Source organism: Cyprinus carpio, chromosome B16, assembly GCF_018340385.1.
Source record: "Cyprinus carpio isolate SPL01 chromosome B16, ASM1834038v1, whole genome shotgun sequence".
Taxonomy (NCBI): domain Eukaryota; kingdom Metazoa; phylum Chordata; class Actinopteri; order Cypriniformes; family Cyprinidae; genus Cyprinus; species Cyprinus carpio.
In genome coordinates, this window is record NC_056612.1 from 17874755 (window position 1) to 17891870 (window position 17116).

General features: G+C 35.0%; 1 protein-coding gene across 4 annotated transcripts in view; it reads right to left on the bottom strand.

The window, feature by feature from the left end:
* Positions 1 to 608: 608 nt before the first annotated feature.
* LOC109105319 (maestro heat-like repeat-containing protein family member 1) overlaps positions 609 to 17116 on the bottom strand; it is a 35447-nt gene continuing 18939 nt past the window's right edge. For 2 of the 4 annotated variants that reach the window (XM_042741210.1, XM_042741213.1), the window contains 21 exons: positions 16723 to 16749; positions 15893 to 16015; positions 15656 to 15735; positions 15368 to 15506; positions 15164 to 15259; positions 14974 to 15078; positions 14161 to 14296; positions 13908 to 14020; positions 13622 to 13774; positions 12490 to 12644; positions 12209 to 12374; positions 10865 to 11070; positions 6766 to 6903; positions 6313 to 6427; positions 5281 to 5427; positions 4774 to 4962; positions 3911 to 4060; positions 3576 to 3710; positions 3200 to 3302; positions 3019 to 3084; positions 609 to 2726 (listed from right to left, as the gene is read on the bottom strand). In XM_042741210.1, coding sequence (XP_042597144.1) covers positions 2650 to 2726; positions 3019 to 3084; positions 3200 to 3302; positions 3576 to 3710; positions 3911 to 4060; positions 4774 to 4962; positions 5281 to 5427; positions 6313 to 6427; positions 6766 to 6903; positions 10865 to 11070; positions 12209 to 12374; positions 12490 to 12644; positions 13622 to 13774; positions 13908 to 14020; positions 14161 to 14296; positions 14974 to 15078; positions 15164 to 15259; positions 15368 to 15506; positions 15656 to 15735; positions 15893 to 16015; positions 16723 to 16749 — 2619 coding nt within the window. In that variant the 3' untranslated portion in view covers positions 609 to 2649. Of the gene's footprint in view, positions 2727 to 3018; positions 3085 to 3199; positions 3303 to 3575; positions 3711 to 3910; positions 4061 to 4773; positions 4963 to 5280; positions 5428 to 6312; positions 6428 to 6765; positions 6904 to 10046; positions 10162 to 10497; positions 10636 to 10864; positions 11071 to 12208; positions 12375 to 12489; positions 12645 to 13621; positions 13775 to 13907; positions 14021 to 14160; positions 14297 to 14973; positions 15079 to 15163; positions 15260 to 15367; positions 15507 to 15655; positions 15736 to 15892; positions 16016 to 16722; positions 16750 to 17116 lie in introns of all 4 variants that reach the window. The other 2 variants (XM_042741211.1, XM_042741212.1) reach the window with 2 other exon arrangements.

Here is a 17116-nt window from a genome sequence, read left to right on the forward strand (position 1 = left end):
TACACACCATGTGTCCACAGTCACAATCTCATGTAGTCCTGCCTCTAATCTTTCAAACACCTTCATTAAGGATTAAAAGGCCTTTCTATTTGCCTGCAAATGTAATGTGATTTTGAAAATCAGAATCTAATCAAGGTAGCTTTGACCTTTTGGTCCAGTAGAATTATTGTTGGATGAGCAATCTCATTCAGTTAGGCCGGTCATTTATGTTGTTAGTCAGCTTTTAATGCTGAAAGTGTCAAGGGGCTTCTTTAAGACGCATTGTGGCGGCCTCTTGTGGCTAACTCTGGAAGTGAAATACACGTGGTTTGTTCCACAGTACAGAAAAGTGCTGTTGCGATACCATAAACGATCTAATATCAGATGCTAATATCGTGATGCTTTTATATGAATTAATACTATTTTACTTAACGAATACCATGGTGTTTACACAGTTGTCCAAGGCAAAGTGCCCCAGAGACAGTTTTTAATACATTTCTTTTTTTTTTCCTGAGTGTTGGCTACTATTTATTTATTTTATAGACAGATATAGATATAAACGATTATATTTTAGTTCGATTTTCTATATAATTTTTAGAACTCAATTATACCAACATGACAGATCTGGGTTGTCATGTATAATAACTTTAATGATTCAGTTGTACATGTTATCATCACCATCATCCAGAGATCACATCTACTACATGATACAAAATTTTGTCGAAAAAGTAAACAAATGACATACAAAAACAAACAAATGAGAAGATGCAAACATGACACCACGTCCAATACCATGATCGCCCAGCAGAAACCTTCAGTGGCAGTTTGATTGCTCTGAAATCCATCCTAGACACAAACACAATCTTTCTGTGACTTATCCAGGAATGAATTCCAGTATCATTACCACACTGGGTTCCTGACCAAATGGAATAACTGCCACTAATTGCTAAATTCTAAAGTATTTAGATTAATGGTCTGTGTCCTTAGTAAACATTTTAATTTGATTGACTTGTGCTAATACATATTCAACACCCTGAGCAACAAAGGAGTTGTAAAGGGTTTTTTTTTGCAGAAAACTATTTATAGATAAGCCTATAATGTTCAATAGTTTGGGGTTGGTAAGATTCTTTAAAATGTTTTTGAAAAGTTTCTTATTCTTGAGATGCTGCGACCAAAAACAGAAATGTTGTGAAATATTTTTTTATTTAAAATAACTATTTTCTATTGTGATATATTTAATGCATCCCTGTTGAATAAAAGTGTTAATTTCTTTTAAAATAATAATAAAAAAGACCTAATGACCCCAAACTTTTGAACGGTAGTGTATATACTAAGACAAAATATAATGATATTTCACTATTTCTCACTGGGAGTCACTCCCATGCAGTTTACAAAGGGTTTGCTCCCTAATTCTTTAATGCCAAGATTCATTAAATATTAAAAAGCTGAAAGAATGAAGACTTTGTTAGGCCATTTACATTGAAATAGACCCACTACATCAACTGTTTAATTTACGATTTTGTGTTTACAAAGTATCTCATAGAAAATCTGAATTCTCTGATTCTGATTTATTTGTACATATAGGTTCAACTATTGTAAAGGACACTGTACAGGTACTAATTTTGTAAAAGTACAGTAGTTGATTTACCTTTTCATCATCACTTTTGTCCAGTTTATTAAGATGAAACATCATGAATTGACTTTAATTCATTCAATACGCTTCATGCTCAAACTGAAAGATAGTGGCCACACTTTGAATTAACATTCATTTCACAGATACAATTTACAAAACGCAACAAGACAAGTGCCACAGAAAGGCCAGCACTGGTGTTTCAGCTACACAGAAGCTTCACAAAATGATTATGAAATCTTTTAACATCTACTCTACAATTGATCTTTTATAAATCTATGTTTTGGCACAGTTTTTGTCTACTTTTATGACTAGGTCGAGAAGGAAGCACAATTGAGTTTGTTCCACTGTAGTGCATGAAACACAATCAGAACCACAGAAGTCACGGCAAAAACACTATAAATGCTTATTTAAATATCATTTTTGATTGTGGATTTCAGTACAGGAGATTTCAGTTGCAGTTAATGGCTTAGCAGCTTATGCTAATGCACTTCCCTATTAGGGTGATTTATTGCTGAAGGTTTATGGTGGTCAATATGACTCAACCGTCTGCCTTTTTACAGGATTAAACTCTTAACTGAGCAGTACATCTGATTTTATTACCAGAAAAACCTTGCAGTGTTGATGTTGGTTTAAAACATATAGATTGATCCTATATATGTTTTTAATGATTTAATGCTTTAAAGTGGTGGTACGCATTTAGCACGCTAGAGGAATGGTCAAGCAAGTAATATCAGCAATATAAGTGTACTTGTGTACAAACTTTTGTAAGTCTAGTTTTTAAAGGGCTTGCAGGTACATACCTCGCATTAAGGAATCACAAACCGTATATCTGAGAGTTCTTAAAAGTGCTGTAACGTCATTAAATGTCTTCTCCTTTTTATTCTTTTCTTTTCTTACAGAACTAGTGCACAGTCTTTGGTCAATAATAAAAACCTTTCAAGGCTTATTATAGAACAACAATTCAAAGCTTCCTCCTTATCCAAAGCAATAACTTAAAATCAAAGACTAATCTGATTGGCTGCAGAGTGGAGGGAACATCAGTGAAAATGACCCATGGCTTCAGCGGCTTTCACTCGCACGAGAGGATCTGGATCCTGCAGCAGCATCACCAGACCTGAGGACAGAAAAAAAGGACATGGATCAAAGAACCAATCAAAGTAAACAAATTGAAAATATAAGTCAAGTAATAATCAAACAAACGCATGGTGCATTTACGTGATAGAGTTACAACAGCAATATCTTCTACATTGTATTTTACCAGACAAGTCTCCATTAAAATAGAAGCAAAAATAATAGATTCCTTAGGTGCCACGAAACAGAAAATGTAGCAGAATAACAAGGATGTGCTGTCCTTCTTTAAATATATCTCTTGACTGCAGATGTTATTATAGAACTGCGGTACCTACCCTTGGTCACTGACCCCATATTCATATGGGAGAAATGCTCATCAGGAAGGTTCCCAAGCAAAAACCCTAAAAATTCACACACACACACACAAAAAAAAAGCGGTTACAAAACCACCACAAAATAACAGTAGGAAAAAATACATAAATACTAGAAGGAATTTTTTTTTTTTTTTTTTTTTACCAATAAACATGGCAGCACTGGCTCTGATCTCAGCCCAGTTACTCTTGAAGAACTGAATGACTGTGATGTGGTAGAAGTTCAGCATGCCTGGAAAATCCTGGATCTTTGACAAAATACATATTTTATTATTTTCTCTTAATCAAATAGTTGGAGAAATCAGCGTTTAACTTATGGGTGAACCATTTAATTAGTGAAAAATTAATTCTCTCTTTGTTCCTGTTTTATAAACTAAAACTGCATGGAACAGTAAAAACATTGAGTTTTAAAAAAAGAACAGTGGTTATGATATTCCCTATATAAGGGAATCTGTGAACTTATAAGCACACTCAGCTATTCAACGCATGTTTTTATAATAAAGAAAGCTTTTGCTCCATACTAGGTATTTGGTGAGGTCATTAATGAACTCTCCATAATGCAGACCCTTCTCCTCAAGAAGATGTTTCTGGAACATGGCAGAGATCTGTTCTGAACCTATGACTGGAGCACATATGCGCATGGCGTACTTGCATGCCTAGGGGAACAAACATATACATATCAAACTCACACACAAGCACCATACTTCTGGACTTTAAAATATTCTCATATTATTAATACTCTTATTATTATTAGATTTGGCATTGTCCTTGTAACTGACTTTCAACATTTATAGCCCTTATAACAAACAAACAAAAAAAAAATCTCTGTAGGAGTGTGTGCAGACTAATCACTGACCTTGACCACTTGAGGGTTGGGATCACTGAGATGCAACAGCAGGCTGACAAGAACATTGTGGATCTGGTCTTTAAAAACAGGCTCACCCGAGCCAAACTTCGACAGGTTCCCCAGGAGCATGATGGAAGCACATCGGATCTCATCATTCTCCTGACAGAACATAACAACAGATCTTTAAAGTAAAGCCATACAACAACAACAACAACAACAACAACAACAACAACAACAACAACAACAACAACAACACAAAACACGCTTGCCACTGTACTCTAATAGCCTGAATTTATCAAAAAAGACACTATTTTTTGTAATAGAGTACTAATGGGGCCTAAAACATTTAACTTTTCTTAAATAATTAAATGTACTAAAAAAAAAAAAAGTGAGTGATTGTAGGTGTTTAACCCTTTAGTGTGATTGTCAACTTTAGGAGGTCAAACTAAATATTATATTTGATAAATAACAAAAAATGTCTTTAAACACAGAGTTTAAAGCTGAGATTTAATAAACAAATAAATAAATAAATATTTATTTGAATATTTTTGTAATTAACTTATTTATGAGTTAAATTGATGGATAACTATTTTTTTATTAACTATTTAATTATTTATGTCTTTCCATCATGTTGTATAAAGGGGTTCCAAATGTAGAGCACACATAAAATTTTTTTTATAATTGTTTTATAATTGTTTCATAACTATTAGTTACTAATAAATTATTGGATTTGTGCCTTTTTGTGCTTTTAAAAAACAATGCAATACATATATAAGATTATCTTAAAGAAGTAGCATAAATATTAATTATAGCTGGAAATTTTAGCTTTATAATCATGATTTAAACATTCTGTCTTCTCTCAAGACACTCACATTCTCCAGAAAGGGTTTAATCTTCATAAAGATGTAAACCACGAGCAGGTGGACATTCTTTTGGTCCAGGTAAAGCAATATCTTGGACATTCCAGACATGGCCTCCAGTGTGATGAGTTTCCCGGGATCATCCTTTTCTTCCATACCTGAACTCATGGCTGCTAAAAGCTCCTTTGCATATTTATTCACCTAAATGTTAACAGAGGCAGTGAGATTAACATACGGCAACATACAATTACATGCTGAACTGACTGCTTTTGTTACAACACTGTTATAAGTAATGACAAAACTTAACTACAGAACGAAGACATAAAATGCAAAGAATAATAACAGGCGTCTTGTGCAAGTTGTCTTAAGCAAACACAACATGGGGAACTTTCAGGCAGCATTTCAGAATACAGACAATTTTCTCCACCCATCCTCTGTTGCCAAGAATCACTACCCAAAAAAATCATTTAGACTCTTCATCCAATGAGAGTTTTCAGATGTCAAGCGAAGCGTCTATACCTTTTCAGGTGAGCCCACAGCAATGTTCCCCAGGCCTCGGACCGCCAGCATGCGAACCGTACCGCAGGTGTCAGTTATTCTTTCCATCATGTTGTTCATCAGCATGTCCAAAATCATCAGTTCAGTCACTACGTGGTGGTTCAGAAGCTTGAAGGCATAAACAAATAAATATTGATGTCTAATTTACAACAGCTATGAGTACACATTAAAACGGGTGAAAAAAAAAAAAGACCTGTCTGGTTCACAACTCACAGTTTGGTACATTGCTGTTGCACAGTTCATTTCTGAGCTAAAAATATATTGGAAAATATTAATATTAACACATACACTCAGTAGTGTTGAATTCAGTCGTATCGGACTTGTAAGGGGTGAAGATACAACGACATGCCAAAGCTTTTAGTTATCAATTGTAAAATTAGGTTGCCACTATTATAATCTAGAAATTCAATTAAATGAAACTTACTATTATCATTAATTGTTTTCTACATTGCATTGTTTGTAAACACAACACCACTCTATAAGATACTATTCAAATATCAGTAAGATTTTTTAATGTTTTTGAAATAAATTTCTTATGCTCACTATTTAATCAAAAATACAGTACAAATAGTAATACTGTTAAATACTATTAAAATTTCAAATAACTGTTTTCTATTTTAATGTTATTTTAAAATTAATTGTATTCCTGATTATAACATTCTGACTTAACATTTTTGTGGCTACTTAACATTTTTGTTGAAACAGTGACGATTTCCACAAAATTCAGGATTCTTTGATGAATATAAAGTTTAAAAGAACATCATTTATTTGAAATAGAAATATTTCTTAACATTATAAATGTCTTTGTTTCTTTTGATGAATTTATTGCATCCCTGCTAAACTGAAATATGTACCATGAGATATTTGAACAATTACACTCTTATAAAAAAACGGAACAATCTGTGCTCTTGCAAAATAATTTGTCTTTAGTAATTCATTGTTAATAAACTTTGAACTAAGACCGTTAACTAAAATCAAATAAAATGTTCTCACCTCAGAGAAGAATGCTGTGACTGTGATCCTCTGGCACTCATAAATATTACAGAGAGAAGGACATAGACTTTCCACAATGGCAGGGAGTCTTGGACCAGCATGCTTTGCCATTGCTCTGTTAGAAAGAATAGCTTCTTTAAAATAAAGTATTGTAGAAGAGCACACTTAATCTTACCACAATGGGATAGAAAGCAGCATGTTAGCTTCAAACTCTTACTTTTACAGGTACAATTTTCCAGAAGTACACTGCATGAGACCATGCACATTTACGAGAGCTTGAAATTGATGTGTGGCGCTCTCAAAATATTGTAATAAAAAGCACATCATGAGTCTTCAAGAACAATTCTACTGCCATAAACGCATCTCCTTTAACGAAGTAGAACAAGTAGAAAAGTTTGCAAACAACAAACAGTATAAGATGACTTGAGGATGACAGAGGACAGGTGTGTGTACCTGGAGAGCAGAGTGACTCCTGTTGTGTGCTGCTGTGGGTCCTTCATCTTGTCCCAAGCTCCATCCTGATCTAATGGTTTCACGACAGCGTCCAGCTGAGCTCGACCCAGCAGGATCCGCAGGGCCTCCACTGCCACCCTGAGCACACAGCAAAGAGAAACACAGATGTCTTATTAACTCTGAGCTCAGCGATGTCTGCATGAGTAGCTACGCTCAATTCACCATCCGACCCAAAAATGTAACTTCATCAGTGATTGATCTGACTAATCAGCACATAGGCAGAACGAATCATTAATATAAAAAAAAAATAAAAAATTACTGTCAGAGTTACCTAAATTATTCCACATTCCATATTTAATGCCACTCACCCACACACATCAAAATTGGCCATATTAATTTTGTTGGTTGTTTTGCGGTCTGAAATGATGCTGTTGCTGTTGAGATCTTTAGGTAGCTGAACTCCCACGCTGGAGCCCAAGCGCACCAGAAGAGCACTGAAGAGCTTTGGAAATAGATGCGCCACGGCTTCAGCTGACTGCCATTCAGCATCATCTCACGCAGGGCACATGTCATCTACAAAAACATTGCATTAAAAAAAGAAAATCACTAACTATAAATCAAAACAGTTTGGGATATGACCAGGGTTGCCAGGTTTTCACAACAAAACCTGCCTAAATGCTGCTCAAATCTAGGCCAAATCGCGTTTCGAGGGAGGTCCCCAGTAAAAATCACATTCCGGTGAGGGTGAAATCAGGGGATAAATATATTCAGATTATGGGGCGCTTCAACTTGCGGACATGTGGCAGGACTAATCACTGACCTTGACCCACTTGAGGTTTGGGATTCACTTGAGATGCAAACAGCAGGCTGACAAGAAACCATTGTGGATCTGGTCTTTAAAACCAGGCTCACCCGAGCCAAACTTCGACAGGTTCCCCAGGAGCTTGATGGAAGCACATGGATCACTCATCATTCTCCTGACAGAAACCTTAACAACAGATCTTTTAAAAGTAAAGCCATACACAACAAACAACAACAACAAACAACAACAACAACAACAAAACAACATACAAACAACAACAACAACAACAACAACACAAAAACACAACGCTAGCCACTGTAACTCTCTAATAGCCTGAATTTATCAAAAAAGACACTATTTTTTGTAATAGAGTACTAATGGGGCCTAAAACATTTACTTTTATTAAATAATTAAATGTACTAAAAAAAAAAAAAGTGAGTGATTGTAGGTGTTTAACCCTTTAGTGTGATTGTCAACTTTAGGAGGTCAAAGCTAAATATTATATTTGATAAATAACAATTAAATGTCTTTAAACACAGAGTTTAAAGCTGAGATTTAATAAACAAATAAATAAATAAATATTTATTTGAATATTTTTGTAATTAACTTATTTATGAGTTAAATTGATGGATAACTATTTTTTTATTAACTATTTAATTATTTATGTCTTTCCATCATGTTGTATAAAGGGGTTCCAAATGTAGAGCACACATAAAATTTTTTTATAATTGTTTTATAATTGTTTCATAACTATTAGTTACTAATAAATTATTGGACCCATTTGTGCCTTTTTTGTGCTTTTAAAAAAACAAGCAATACATATATAAGTTTATCTTAAAGAAGTAGCAAAAATATTAATTATAGCTGGAAATTTATAGCTTTATAAAGTCATGATTTAAATCATTCTGTCTTCTCTCAAGACACTCACATTCTCCAGAAAGGGTTTAATCTCATAAAGATGTAAACCACGAGCAGGTGGACATTCTTTTGGTCCAGGTAAAGCAATTCTTTGGACATTCCAGACATGGCCTCCAGTGTGATGAGTTTCCCGGGATCATCCTTTTCCTAATTCGATACTGCCTGAACTCATGGCTGCTAAAAGCTCCTTTGCATATTTATTCACCTTAACTAGTGTTAACAGAAGGCAGTGAGATTAACATACGGCAACATACAATTACATGCTGACTGACTGCTTTTGTTACAACACTGTTTATAAGTAATGACAAAAATTAACTACAGAACGAAGACATAAAATGCAAAGAATAATAACAGGCGTCTTGTGCAAGTTGTCTTAAGCAAACACAACATGGGGAACTTTCAGGCAGCATTTCAGAATACAGACAATTTTCTCCACCCATCCTCTGTTGCCAAGAATCACTACCCAAAAAAAATCATTAGACTCTTCATCCAATGAGAGTTTTCAGATGTCAAGCGAAGCGTCTATACCTTTTCAGGTGAGCCCACAGCAATGTTCCCCCAGGCCTCGGCCGCCAGCATGCGACACCGTAACCGCAGGTGTCAGTTATTCTTTCCATCATGTTGTTTCATCAGCAGTGTCCAAAATCATCAGTTCAGTCACTACGTGGTGGTTCAGAAGCTTGAAGGCATAAACAAATAATATTGATGTCTAATTTACAACAGCTATGAGTACACATTAAAAAGGGTGAAAAAAAAAAAGACCTGTCTGGTTCACAACTCACAGTTTGGTACATTGCTGTTGCACAGTTCATTTCTGAGCTAAAAATATATGGAAAATATTATATTAACACATACACTCAGTAGTGTTGAATTCAGTCGTATCGGACTTGTAAGGGGTGAAGATACAACGACATGCCAAAGCTTTTAGTTATCCAATTGTAAAATTAGGTTGCCACTATTATAATCTAGAAATTCAATTAAATGAAACTTACTATTATCATTAATTGTTTTTCTACATTGCATTGTTTGTAAACACAACACCACTCTATAAGATACTATTCAAATATCAGTAAGATTTTTTAATGTTTTTGAAATAAATTTCTTATGCTCACTATTTAATCAAAAATACAGTACAAATAGTAATACTGTTAAATACTATTAAAATTTCAAATAACTGTTTTCTATTTTAATGTATTTTAAAATTAATTGTATTCCTGATTATAACATTCTGACTTAACATTTTTGTGGCTACTTAACATTTTTGTTGAAACAGTGACGATTTCCACAAAATTCAGGATTCTTTGATGAATATAAAGTTTAAAAGAACATCATTTAAAAAAAATAAAAATACCTCTTAACATCATAAATGTCTTTGTTTCTTTTGATGAATTTATTGCATCCCTGCTAAACTGAAATATGTACCATGAGATATTTGAACAATTACACTCTTATAAAAAAACGGAACAATCTGTGCTCTTGCAAAATAATTTGTCTTTAGTAATTCATTGTTAATAAACTTTGAACTAAGACCGTTAACTAAAATCAAATAAAATGTTCTCACCTCAGAGAAGAATGCTGTGACTGTGATCCTCTGGCACTCATAAATATTACAGAGAGAAGGACATAGACTTTCCACAATGGCAGGGAGTCTTGGACCAGCATGCTTTGCCATTGCTCTGTTAGAAAGAATAGCTTCTTTAAAATAAAGTATTGTAGAAGAGCACACTTAATCTTACCACAATGGATAGAAAGCAGCATGTTAGCTTCAAACTCTTACTTTTACAGGTACAATTTTTCCAGAAGTACACTGCATGAGACCATGCACATTTACGAGAGCTTGAAATTGATGTGTGGCGCTCTCAAAATATTGTAATAAAAAGCACATCATGAGTCTTCAAGAACAATTCTACTGCCATACGCATCTCCTTTAACGAAGTAGAACAAGTAGAAAAGTTTGCAAACAACAAACAGTATAAGATGACTTGAGGATGACAGAGGACAGGTGTGTGTACCTGGAGAGCAGAGTGACTCCTGTTGTGTGCTGCTGTGGGTCCTTCATCTTGTCCCAAGCTCCATCCTGATCTAATGGTTTCACGACAGCGTCCAGCCGAGCTCGACCCAGCAGGATCCGCAGGGCCTCCACTGCCACCCTGAGCACACAGCAAAGAGAAACACAGATGTCTTATTAACTCTGAGCTCAGCGATGTCTGCATGAGTAGCTACGCTCAAATTCACCATCCGACCCAAAATGTAACTTCATCAGTGATTGATCTGACTAATCAGCACATAGGCAGAACGAATCATTAATTATAAAAAAAAATAAAAAATTACTGTCAGAGTTACCTAAATTATTCCACATTCCATATTTATGCCACTCACCCACACACATCAAAATTGGCCATATTAATTTTGTTGGTTGTTTTGCGGTCTGAAATGATGCTGTTGCTGTTGAGATCTTTAGGTAGCTGAACTCCCACGCTGGAGCCCAAGCGCACCAGAAGAGCACTGAAGAGCTTTGGAAATAGATGCGCCACGGCTTCAGCTGACTGGCCATTCAGCATCATCTCACGCAGGGCACATGTCATCTACAAAACATTGCATTAAAAAAGAAAATCACTAACTATAAATCAAAACAGTTTGGGATATGACCAGGGTTGCCAGGTTTTCACAACAAAACCTGCCTAAATGCTGCTCAAATCTAGCCAAATCGCGTTTCGAGGGAGGTCCCCAGTAAAAATCACATTCCGGTGAGGGTGAAATACACATTTTTGGCGGGGTTCCCCATTCCAGGGGATAAATATCAGATTATTGGGGACGCTTCAACTTGCGGACATGAAAATCAACCCGCAGCAACAGTGTTTAGGCCAATTCTGCGGGAAAAGCATGGACTTGGCAACAATGGATATTACCTTTTTTTTTTTTTTTTTAAGAATTTATTCCTGTTATTCAGCATGGACACATTAAATTGATCAAAAATGAAAGTAAAGACATGTTTAGAAATGTTTCCCAAGCACCAAATCAAATGATTTCTGAAGGATCATGTGATACTGAAAACTGGAGTAATGATGCTGAAAATTTAGCTTCCAACATATTCTTGCCAACATATGAATAAAATACATTATTTCAAAATAGAAAACAGTTATTTACATTGTAATAATAATATTGCATAATATAACTGTTTTAATGTATTTTTGATCAAATAAATGCAGTCTTGGAGAGTGAAAGAGATTTCTATAAAAAACATAAAAAAATCTTACTGACTCCAAAAATATGAACAGTAGTGTAAGCCACTTAAAATGGCATTAAAAATTAAAAAAAGGAACAAAAAAAGGTTTAAAAGTTTAAAACATTTCCTAACTAATGTAACAAGTAAAGAATCTAGCAATTAATTGTTTTCACTAGCATATGTTTTAACAAGCTGTGAAAGTCAATGGCATCACATCTCAAGACATTTTGCAAAAACACATGGTTTCTATTTTTGATGTGTTGTAATGGGAAGTCCCACTCACAGTAAATTCTCTACACCCTGCTTCTCAAAGCTGCATTTTAAGCATTTTGTTTCAAATCTGGTATTATTTGTTGTGATTTTGTTGCTTCATGCCGGTTCTCTCCTTCATTAAAGACAGAAAAATTATTTGACACTGCATAATTGACACATTGTGACTAGTCGGGATGAGGCGTTAACAGTCAAATAATACAGATCATAAATATATTAATACTTACAGCCAGTGGTTGGCTTGTGGTAACTTTGGTCAAACCGGGTCTCAACATGGACTCTTTCTTATCTACAAAGGGAACCATAACATTCAGCTTCTCGATCATCATCTCCATGATTTGCAGGGCCAGAGTGCTGTCTGCTCCTAGAGCTATCCACATCTCACAGCTCCAGCTGGAGAAAACACACAATGACTCAAACATAAGCACATCATTATTATGCTTGTGCATCACGGAGCACATGACAGACAATGAATGCCATGCACATAAACAACACACACAGTAATCACCTGTCGTATGGTAGTGGGTAGGCAACGAGCGTGTTGACCACTGTCTGCAGATGCTGCGTAGCGAGAATGAGGATGGACTGACCGATGGCCACCTTTACCTGCTCTTCGCCAATCACCTGCAGCCGACTGTGTAACACCTCAAGCATCTCTGGCACCTGACAAAGAGTCAAGACACAAGAAGTAAAAACTGACGAGACAGAAAATAATTACAGTTTCACTGAACATGAAAACAGGAGCATGAAGGGAGCACTTGTGCACATGTCAGTGAGAGGAATTTTGGTAACGTATAAACTAGTTTTTTAAGCTACAAGCTACAAATAGGTTCAAGCAGTTAAATTACAAATTGTAATTTAAGTCTTTATTCATAACAAATCCACTCTAGTCCTTCTTGCCTTGGTCATGATAGAAGTGAAATTCAATTCGACAGTGAATTGTCTCTTCAATGAATCAGTTGATCTGGTTCACAAAACCAGTCTGAATGATTCATTAAAGAATTTAGAAGTCGTTAGATCAGTGAATATTGAGAAACTGCAGATGTTTGAAGTCAAAAAACATTTTTAAAAAACAAATTCATTCATTTATTCAGCAAGGCTAAAGTGCTTTACATTGTTACAAAAGACTTCTATTTCAAGTAAGTGCTGTTTTTTTTTACTTTATTTAAAAAAAGCTGTTTTCAACAAACCTTCAGAATAATCAGAAATCTTTCTTAAGCACCAAATCAACATATTGAAATGATTTCTGAAGGATCATGTGACACTGAATACTGAAGTAATGGCTAAAGTTATTTTAAACAGAAATATTAATTCATAATATTACTATTTTTACTGTATTTTGGATCAAATAAATGCAGCCTTGATAAGCATGAGAAACAACTTTAAGAAAACCTTAAAAAACCCAAACATTTGAACAGTAGTATTAGAACCACTTTTTTTTCAACATTTTTATGTAATCTAAAAGCTTTATTAACAGTAACAGTATTAAGTACTGTATATATTTTGCAAAAAAAAAAAAAAATAAAATAAAATAAAATAAAAAGGATGTTACATTCTATAAACCTCCAGGGCCAATATAAACTGATTATGTAAGAACATTTGCTAAAAATTTCCCAGAATCTGATGAAAGTGTTACTTACCAGATCCTGCAGGCCAGCACCTCTGTTCTTCAACAATGTGTTGAGGATCACGCTGGATGCTCTGGAACAGTTGGACTGAGAGTCCACCAAACCATCATACAGCATAAACAACAGGGTGCTCAACTGCTGCTGGGGCAAACGCTTACTGATGATCTAAAACACAAGACAGGGGGTGGTGAGGGAGAAAGAAAGTCAGTTTCATTTTCAGAAAGAGAGCTGGTGGATACTTGAGTGTGTTTTTGGAAGTATCAGTATTTTAGGAGAACATTACATCAGGACAATTAACCTTAGTCAGCTCAGAGCAGGTTTTATACAAGACTGAATGGTCAGGATTGCTTAGCTTCTCGCGAACATCTAACAGACCCTCAACTGAATCGTCCTTGTAGTCCAGTGAAAAGCCTGAAAAATGGAAGAGCAAAGACCCTTTGCTAAGTATGTCAGCATAACATAACACATAATATAATATTGACAGACTGTCAATCTGAAGCTCACCCTGGGTTAGACAAAACTGAGTTGTGCTATGAAAAACTGGGCAGTACCTTCATAGCGCAGCTGAATGTACATTAGTCTATAGACACAGTCTATGGCTGCCCGTCGCACCTCAGGGTTTGGGTCTGTGCACCGTGGGGCCAGACGTCCCACAAGAGCTGCCAAATTATGAAATGTCACTAGATTCTAGACAGAGAGAAAGAATGAAAGAGAAAGATTCATTAGCACCGCGCTTGAGATCTAATAAGATTTTAACTACATTTGTTTCCCAAAGCACATATTTCATTAATCATTGCCTTGAGGAAACCAAAACGTCTTTTAGGAAGAGCAAAATAAATGATCCTACTTAACATTTCAGCCTGGGCAGAATACTGTTGAAAGTGAATGCTTTGTATCTAAAGGATGTAAGAAATTTGTCTAGGCCGATTCACAGTGTTTTGTGGTAACACTCTACAAATAACCAGAAGACTTTTTTAACCAAGAAAGTAACACTTTAATTGCTACATTTAAATTCTTCATTACTTTAAATAATTACTTTAATGATTACTTGAAATAACTAAATATCTGTAATCTATATCTTTTAATTATAGTATATTCAAATTACTTATCTACAAACAAAAACCCTTTCCTCTTTCATGTGGTGCACAAGTATTGTAAAACTAGCTGTTTGAGCATTTTGGGGATTTTAGAAATGCTTAAAATCTAAAAATAATATGAGTAACTTCACACAGTAACACATTACCCTTGAAAAGAATCCTTTCCTAACATTAAAAATTTAAAAGAACATCACTACTTACTGCATGATGGATGCTATAGATGTGTATGTAATATACAAACACATTTGTGTCAATGATGCTCTTTACCTTCACACTGAGATTGTCCAAGTAGAACTGCAGTAACTCTGCTGTGGTCTTTACTGCCCTCTCCCGCTCATGGTCTTGTCCTGAGCTCAGCCAGCTTTCTATATGCTGGAAAGTGCAAAAGCACTCAATAAATAGGACTCAGACAAAGGGACTGCAAAATGGCAAGTAACTTTTATAGTTTCTTGTTTACCTTGAACACAGACTGCAGACCATCGGGACTCAAGTCTCTGGCTAGCACATTCCTCAGCAATTCATGAAGAGCATTGAAAGTATCTGAATATAAGACCTGAGGGAAAACGCATTGCAGTGAAAAACATACTTTATGTTTAAAGCATACGGGAGGGAGTACTGATGTTCACAGGCATATGTAGATACATGCATATTTTATTCTGACCTCTCTTTGCTGTGGATCCAGGGCTTCTTCATCTTTAGCCTTGTCCGGAGTGTCCACAGTAGGAAGCCCATAAACTCCATTCAAACATGTTTTTATCAAGTCAAAGTTTTCATTTTCTGTTAAAGGGGGATCTAAGTTTCTGAAGACTCGAGTCAAGTTCTTAACACAGTGCGGCACTGCATTGCAATGGACAAAGATGCCAGTTTAGCATATGTTTACAAATCTTTAAAAAATGAATGAACACAGTAGTGAAGATGAACACAAGAAAGATTTAAAATGGTAGGATACATGAGGTTGGCACATGTGGTCAATACAAGATAGCGAACAGGGGTACGCATAACATCTGTTGGTTCAGCTTTTATGAAATCCTGCAGGTAAATAATAGACACAAATGCCAAATAAGTCTGCATATCATTATGAAACTGATCTGAGATTTAAAGCAAACAAACAAATATTTTCTTACATTGAAAACACATACAGTTCTGTATATTAAAAACTGAATGATCTTCATATCAAACCTCTCACCATCATAACGCCCATCAACTCTTGTTTGCGGGAGAACAGGAAGCCCTGTTTACGAACACTTTTGCTGATGGCCTTGGCGATGAGTCCGACACTATGAATGAGACTGAGCTTCATAGTCAGGTCCTATGAAGTGCCCATAAACATACATACACACAAACACATATAAAGAGATGCAAACACACACTCAAACTATGTGCAATAAAACAGTGCAAATGTCAATCAAACAGCACAGGCAAATCAAGACCTGGAATTAGGAAAGTATTTCCTGGTCACAGCTGCACCCAGCATGCTCATTATCAAGTCATTTACATGTTTGACTTCGCTTACTTATACTCTAAACAGTGCTATAAGAGATGAAAATCACAATCTTTGACAATATAATTATGATTCAATAGAAAAAAAGAGTTTAATTGATGAATCAAGCCACCTAAAATCCACAAAAGCCAGAAAACCAAGACACTGTGACGCTTTAGTAAGACAAAGGTTATCAAGTTAGTGAGCACTTTTTGACCTTCTCAAAAAACATTAAACTTTTACATACTAGTGTAAAGCAAGTATAAAATGTCATCTTTATTTTAAACTCTAATATAACAACAGACCTTTTAAAAAGATCCAAACTAAATAGGAAGAGCTTATACTGTACATGCTTTTTAAAATCCATCTCCGGGTCATAAAGAGATAGCTGAGAGGTTTATGAACTTTTTTTGAGAAGCTCAAAAGGTTATACTGTAAAGATTTTGATTGCAGCATCAAGTCTGAAGAGAAAGTGAGTTAAAGTTTAAAGGTCAGAGGTGAGAGAAGGTCCTTGTGATCGCTTCCCTTCACGGTACCTTGGTCTCTACTTTAATTCCCAGAACCTGTGCAACAATAAAAGTAATAATGCAATGTAATTCACAAGCATTAAAGATAATCTTTTTTATTTAACAACAGAATGGACTTTAAGAATTAAGTGAACCTTCAGATACTGTTTGTGTGTGTGTATATATATATATATATATATATATATATATATATATATATATATATATATATATATATATATATATATATATATATATATATATATATATATATATATATGTGTGTGTGTGTGTGTGTGTGTATATATCATCTCAGTTTAACAAAATTCTCCTAAAATCCCCCAAAAAACCCAAGACGAACTCAACTTTGATATTCAAATTGGACTGCAGAACGTTAAAACAAAATGAGTTACATGGCTCCCTA